Source organism: Solanum dulcamara, chromosome 5 (assembly GCF_947179165.1).
Source record: "Solanum dulcamara chromosome 5, daSolDulc1.2, whole genome shotgun sequence".
Classification (NCBI taxonomy): Eukaryota; Viridiplantae; Streptophyta; class Magnoliopsida; order Solanales; family Solanaceae; genus Solanum; species Solanum dulcamara.
The window spans coordinates 75,349,058-75,357,095 of record NC_077241.1 but is presented as its reverse complement, the minus strand read 5'-3'; the positions used below and the strand labels follow the sequence as shown (position 1 = coordinate 75,357,095).

Genomic DNA, 8,038 nt, shown 5'->3' with positions numbered 1-8,038 from the left:
AAATAATTATTTATAATGGTTTTCATAGACCAACGCTAAGTTTCCCAATAACATCCGGAGGGACTCAACTGAAAACTATACTAAATAAATTAGGGAGTAACTAAACTACAAACACATACAAACTTTCTAACAACTCTAGTCTTAACTTGTCAACATACAAATATCTTACTAAATCGAAATCGTTTGTTTTCTTATATGATCTATACAAGTAGGGTAGGACAATAAGGCTAACTCAGAATTCAAAGAGCACAAGCAAATATTAGACCAAGTAGAGGAAAACTTGGAAATCTCTAAGACCATTTTAGCAGCCAAAAAGATATAGTGTTGCAGATTAGATTTCTTGCATCTTGTAAATCACTTTTTTCAAATATGATACTACTGCAACAGAACTTAGCCTGGATTGTTAATCAGAGAATTTGTTTGGAGGTTGTTATCTATTGTATTGTATTGTGTTGTTAGTTTTTACAATGTTTGGTTTGATTGTTACTTAAACTTATTGTATCGCATCATTAAATCCATCGCCATGTAACAACGAAAAGTCTCATTTTATGTAATGTCCGATTTGGTGTGATCGCGTCGTTATCATTCTTTCCTTCATTTTGTCTTTGCTTATTATCTAATAATCATATTTTACCTTTTACCCTACCGTTCTTGTAGGTTTATCCTTCAAATTGTTGATGTATGACATTATGTAATGACAAGAAACGATACAACAATGCAATACAACACACTACAATATAATACAATACATTATGAAACAATATGTAGCAACCATCCAAACAAGATGTCAGGCATTTGCTTCTCAGTCCACTGTTAGATACAAGTCAGATGAACTTGGGAAGTTGGAGTACAATTTGAGGTTGAACTACTACTGCAGGAGAGATAGTCTACCTCTTTGCTAAGTGTACACCAATGATCAATTTTCACCAATTGATCTGGTACTGAACTTGGAAGTGGCTGTGAACGAAGAATTTCCAGAATATTCTCTACTTTTCCGAGAAGTAAGATGGCCGAGCAGACACCTTTTGCTCTCTCCTCGATGGTGCCATGATGGCATTGCATAGATATAACTCTTTGTAGGTTGGTAAGACAAGCGCCCGTTATGTCTGTGATTATGGTTGACAATTTGTCAAACATGATTTTGCTGTTCTCAAACTCTATGCTATCAGAACTTACCAAAAGAGTTTGACAGATTCTGTACATGCAGTTGGCTACCAACATATTGATAGGCCATTTTGAAGGTGATTTCTTTGGACAGACAATCGAATCTTTCTTTCTGAATTCGATGAATCTCTTCTTTGCTTTCTCAGAGAGACTTTCAAGCATGTCTTTTGGATTTTGTCCTTAAGAGGCCGTCTTTCGGAGATCCACATCCAGCCACTTGTAACATAGGTCAACTTCTAACCACACTAATTCTGCTGCCTGCCTGATGTTTGCGAGGTCTTTTCTTGCATCCAGGTTATCTTCCACTAGTTTGATGTACACGAGCCCTTCATGCACACACCTGATTAGTTCCTTGATTGAATGAAAGTCAGTGTTTGGAAGTGCAATTGCTATGCTTGTTAGTGTCACTACAGGGAGAGCCCAACAATTAGGAGGATCTTCCGAGTTTATTGAATGGATGTGAGCATTGTCAAATTCATGCACTCCTCTGAATCCAGGTGATGATTTCAGTTTCTCCAGAAGCCGTAGAAGATGTTTAGGCTGCTTCTTTTTCCCTATCCCAATACAATGACCAACCACATCATGGTTGCTTTGCATCATCAAATCAATTAATGCTTCCTCTCCTTCAAGGTGTAAAGCATATCGGCTAAGATCTGGTTTTGAACTGGTTTGGGACCTTAACTCTGTATCAAGACTCAATACCATACTGTTGCATTTTAGCATCTTGATTGCTTTCCGACAGCTTATCAGTGACCGACTTACAGAGAAAACGGAAATGAGCCGGACTAGCTTACTAAGTGACACCATCAGAATTTGTATCCAAATGCAGCAATCAAGAAGTTTGTTCTTTATTTTATGAGCAAATTTTCTACCATGCCGACCACAATATCTGAAATCCAATGGGCATTCTTTCCACTGAAGCAGGATGCGGATCCAGTAGTTCTCCACTTTGAACAACTTGAATTTGCAGGCATTATTTGCTTTTTTGGGGCACCGGAAATTTATGGCTCTGAACCATCTAAAAGCTGGTGCTATAGTTCCTACTCCTATTGCCACTGTGTGAGTTACAAGAATCAAGGTTGTGGACCACTTGTATTCAGAGTCTCCACTACAAAAGTTGAAGCTCTTATGGAGGAAGTAAGACCTAAACATGGCTTCAGCATAAATTACTGTGTTCATAAGGCAAAAAACTCTGGATGCTGTGCATGTTGCTAAGCACCCCCCCCACGAAGTGGGAGCAAGAGGTATAGGTCATGGTCCAAAATTTCATCAGCTCGTCCTTAAGTTTCTCAGTTGTGCATGTATCCATGATGTTGCATTCTTTGTTTGCTAACTTGTACTTATTGTAATATTTCAGGTCCAAATAACGCTTTGTAGTTGGTGTTGTCACAGCTGAGGAGATCAGTAACAGAAGCAAAACAAGCATAAGAAACATGAGGGCTATATGCTCTCTGAAGTAAACATAGATTACACCAGTAGCTAAATGTATACCAATGTTCACGATGGCTGTGATAACGAAAATTCCCAAAGCAATTATGTTCATCAACAGCTCTTTATTCTCCATGAGTCCTAAAGAAGTCCTGAAATTAGCAATTACCGTACATATTAGAGCAGCACTGCTAAGTTTCGTCAGCTGATCTTGTCGACGGGGCATGGAGGTATTTAGATCAACAGACAACTTGGTGGCAACAGCTAGGAGCGTCAAGGTTGTAGCGTTGAGAGAGAAGAAGTTGCAAGGAAACCAGAATTTTCTATGGCGCAGTCCATGAAGGGCATCCATTGCCATCCCAAGTGCACAAGCTGCAGATGCTGCTGCTACATAGATACCAATCCATGGCATTGGCTCGCTGAATTTCGAGTCATTTAAGTTTCCATCTATGGTGCAACCGATCTTCCCCATTGTGTTTCAATCTCTTCGCCCGTTATCTCTTGCTTAAAGCTGAAATCCTTGTCTATGGTAGAGCTTCTATACTCCGATTAGAAAATTTTCCTTTGGGTATTGTCTAGGTTGTTCTTTTTGGTACAACCATATCTATTTGTTTCATTCAGTATGTTTCAAGCTATTTCCAAGATTTACTCTTTCTAATAAACATCTTCACTATCGTTTGAGCTATTTACCTGCTTTGGTCATAGATGAATTCGCACAGATGAATTCACACGTTAAAGGTTGTTTAAAAAGTCAGCAAGTCAAGGTGAACCAGGACTTTGACCTGAATTTTTTAGTGAAAAATGGTGGAATATGACAGCATTTTTAAGGTTTTCTTTGAAGCCCATATCTGACTGCTTCTCAGGTGGTTGCCAAGATTGTCTGCTAGTCAAGGCAGACAATACTTAGAAAATAAATTGGTCACTACGTTAATTAGCTAAGTTGATAGGTCCAACTAACCAGTGTTTATGTAGAAAATATTATTTCTCCAGACTCTGTTTATCTGTAGAATTTCAGTGCATTGTTGTCTCTTGTTCAAAGGTATTATAAAAGATAAATTATTACGAAGTCGTCTTTGGATTGTGGAAATTAGTGCCAGTCAAGTTCTCCCATCTCTAATTTTCTTCTTTTTTTTTCTCCTTCCCAAACCAATCCCAACCACCCCTGCCAAAAAAAACTGTCCAGGGAAATGGGTTTACTTTTCAGTTCACATCTGATTGATCTTACGGAAACAGTCTCTCTACCCCACAAAGGTAGGAGTTAGACATAACATGTACCAAAAGATAAGGATCCACTGTAGAGGTCAACATACCCAGTGTAGTCCCACAAAGTGTACCTAAGGAGGGTAGAGTGTATGTAAACCTTACCCTTACCTCAAAGGTAGAGAGGTTGTTTCCGATGGACCCTTGGTTCAAGGAATAACAATCCAAAGCAGTCTCAAATTAGAAGTAGCTGAAGTACAAGAAACAACATATAATTACAAAAACAACAAATTGTAACAGAACAGAAATTAAAACAAATCCACTGTAGAGTTCATGAAGTAATATACTAGATCATCTCATGAACTATTACAGTTGAGTTTGTCTCAAGTAAACATAAGAAAACTGTAAACTAGACATCCACAGAGAAACATTGGACTCATCAAGTGCTAGAAGCCCGCTCATTGGGCTGACTTTGGTTCTATTTCTAAATCTGTTAAATGAAAAGCAAGTGGTGAATGCACGGAACTAGTTAGCAATGTTATCCTTAACATTTGGGACAAATAAGTTATAAAACATGCTATACATATTCTTAAGTCAGTATTATCTAATTAGAAGATCTCTGAAGTATTCATAAGTTACTGTTATCAAGATCTTTGAGGTATTCTTTATCAGTTAGATGATAGTCCACCTTTAAAACATCACAAATGAATAACTGTCAACACTTGTTCATCTAGATGGGATTAATCACTTTAGAAGCATAAAAATGCAGTTACGCAGTAATTGGAAAGTAAGTCCAGAGAGTCCGTATGGAAATACTTGAACATAATATATGTAAACAAGTCACTTATAGCCTTACATACGCTTGTTCCTGCACATGAATGTTCAAGAAGAACTACTTGGAAAACTAAAATCTTCATTAAGTTAAATCATTCTAAGACATGCATAATTTGATAAGTACTATGGTAGTTATGGAAATACTGGTTATGTATACATTGTTACTCATATCATAGCTCATGGATATGTAACTTACCATCTGAATATGATGGCTCTCAATTAGGTATGATAGCTCAGAGCAGAATTTCACTATTGGAAGGGATGACAGGAACAGGGTTTGTTGACTGGAGTGTAAGCTTCCACTGATCAATGTAAGCTGATTGATCAGCATTTATATTTGGAAGTTCATGGTGTTGAATTATCTTCAAGATCTCTTCGGTCTTACCAACTAATAAAGCTGCTCTGCGCACACTTTTTTCCCTCTCTTCAATGGCACCAGAATTACAAGCCATAGTTATAGCTCGTGGCAGATTGGTAAAGCAAGTACTTAGTATATCTGCTATTGTAATGGATAATCTCTCGAATAGTTTTTCATCAACCAAGACATTGTGTCCTTCACTATTCAGCAACAGCAAGATGGCCTTCCCAATTTTATACATTGAATTGGCAGCTATTATTCTGACTGGCCAGTTGAGAGGGTTGTCGAGCGTTCTTCCATCAGTGGTTTGTTTGAAATCCATCACCTTCTTTGAAGCTATTCCTGTAAGCATCTCAAGTATTTCCATAGAAGTTTTTCCCTCGAGGGTCGATTTCTGTAAGTCCTCATCCAACCATTTTTGATGGATCTCCAGTTCTTCCCACACTATATGTGCTGCGTTTCTAATGTTTGTGAACTCACCTTCAGGATACATAGTTTCCTCTATGAAGCTGGCATACGTAAGGCCTTCATGGACACTCCTTATCAGCTGATAGTCCATCTGATCCCTCACTTTGGGAAGTGCAACAGTAATGCTAGTGAGTGTCACCAGGCTTATGGTCCAGCAGTTTGAAGGTTCTACTGAATGCAGTCCTGGAACTTGGTCACAGTAAATATCTGCCACCCCAGAAAAGCTGCTAGATTTTCTTAGCAAATTAACCAGTTGTTTTGGCTGCCGTTTCCTTCCTGTGTCTACTAGTCTGTTTGCATTACCAGATATGTTCTTAAAGATTCTTTCAGGCAGTTCTTCTTCACCTTCTAGTAACAGAACATAACGGTGCAATTCAGTCTCTCTCCTGTGTTCTGGTTCTGATTGATGATAGTTTGGGCCCTGAAGTTGACACAAAAACATCAAGTTGAAGGAAACAACTGAGATAAACCGCATACATTTGCTCGTTAACACAACCAGAATTTGACTTCTTATGCAGAAGGCAAGAATTAAGTTTCTTGTACCCTGGAGATATTTTCTAAATTTTGTTCCCCTGATGTTTAAAGACAATGGTCTCTCCTTCCACTCAACCAGCTTGCGGATCCAGTAGTCTTCGACTCCAAGGAAATTCGCATTGGTATTGCCAGTTTTGTTGGAGCGCTTAAATCTTATCAAGATAAACCATCTGAGTGCTGGAGCAACAGTACCCACTACCACCCCAATAGACTGAACAATAAGAACTAAGCCTGTTGTCCATTTGTACGTTGAACTATTTGGGAAATATGGAGGTGAATTGTATATTCTTATAAGAGCTTCCATCAAAATTAGACATGCCAACACACAGATTGTCCCTGAAGTTGAAAAGGTTACAGAACGAGCCATCACAAATTGAGGGTTACTAGTTTCGACCATCATCCAACACTTTTCCACAGTGTCTCTCAGTCTATCGATGGATAACTTTCCGAATGCTAGTGTATCATCCCTCAAGGTTGTTTGATATGCTTCTTTATAGTTAAGTTCAAGAATCTTTTTGGTGGTTGCAAGTGTTGAAGAGGAGAAACTCAGTACCAATATCAGGAGAAACATAAGGAATACAGTTGCTATAAATTCATATTTCAGGTTAAAAATCAAACCAGTATGTATTTCAATGCATAGATTGACAATGATGGTGATTACCAGGATGTCCAGAGCTACAACGTTCGACAAGATTTCTTTGTTACTCATGGCTCCTATTGATGGCATGAAGTTACCTATTACAACACACATGAAAGCAGTGCTTGCCAGTTTGGAAAGCTGGTCAGTATGACCTGGCATCGGTTCAGATATATCGACAGGCAACTTCATTGCTACAGCTAAAACTGTAAGAGAAGCAGCATTCAGAGGAAAGAATTTGCATGGGAACCAAAGTCTTTTTAGGCGAAAGGCTTGGAAAGCATCAGCAGCCATAGCAAGGGTACAAAGTAGAGATGCTGCTGCTACATAGATACCAATCATTGGCATTGGTGTACTGAATGATTTGCTGTAGCATCTTTTGTTACATGCGTCGGTGACCATATGGCAATAATTATTATCACACGACGCCACATGCATGTTCACCGTGAGTACTCCTATTTCCCTTGTGGTTACTAAATTCAGGAGCAAGAATATAAGAGTTGCATCAAATGGTTATCTTGATTTTCAGCTTTGTGATTTGAAACCAATATGGAAGGATGACTGAGCTTTCAATTGTATTGAATGATCGACAATTTGATGTGTATTGACAATAGAATTTTCCACAAGGAGAGCCCCACAAATCAATATGTTCAGTGTTTTCTCTATGCTTTCCTTCTGATAATTGTTACTACTCCATCTTGTTTCAATTTTATTGTTTGATTTTGATTTGACAGAGTTTAAAATAGCAAAAGAATTTTTTTGAATTTTGTGGTCTAAAACTAAAGATAGATAGAAAATAGTGGAAAACATTTTTCGAAAAGATATTCTCGATGGAAAAAAGGCATTTGATATACCAAACACAACAACGTGGGCTGAAAACAACAAAAATCTAAAGAGAGAAAATAAAAGAAGAAATTGTCAACATTGACAGCTGATGTGTTGTCTACAGTGTATGTGACTTTTATTTAATAGTAGCTTAGAAAATCTCACGAGATGAAAAGCGTTTGTTAATTTTCCAAGTCGAAGGTCTTTTCTTTCTTCTTTGTTCCCACTTCATTTCAATGTTTACCAGGTCAACCTTTAAAATAAGATTTATTCCACAAGTGTGGTATATGAAAAGTGTGTTGTTGACAAAAACTAGGTACCTAAATTCTTCCTTCCATTGTCATATAGCTTCTTGTAAGGGAATAAACATTTTCTATTTTAAATTTTGCTAGAAATAATAAAAATAAGTGAAGATAGTGATAAAGATGTTCTCTACAAGACTTTAAACAACTATGAGACAATTTGACACAATATACACTTGTGTTCTGAATAACTAGATATTTAGCCTTCTTGATTTGAAAGATGAATAAATAGTGGATCCAGTAAAGTTATTTTCACTACTTCATCAATTGGGATAGTATTCTTACACC

At 37.6% G+C, this 8,038-nt stretch overlaps 1 protein-coding gene and 1 pseudogene across 1 annotated transcript; both read right to left on the bottom strand.

The window, feature by feature from the left end:
* Nucleotides 1-661: 661 nt before the first annotated feature.
* On the bottom strand, nt 662-3,378 carry LOC129889864 (uncharacterized; annotated as a pseudogene).
* Nucleotides 3,379-4,688: 1,310 nt separating this feature from the next.
* LOC129889866 (uncharacterized) lies at nt 4,689-7,151 on the bottom strand. The gene has a single exon (XM_055965331.1). It carries the CDS (start codon nt 7,059-7,061, stop codon nt 4,860-4,862), a length of 2,202 nt encoding a protein of 733 aa, XP_055821306.1. The 5' UTR covers nt 7,062-7,151; the 3' UTR covers nt 4,689-4,859.
* Nucleotides 7,152-8,038: the final 887 nt, after the last annotated feature.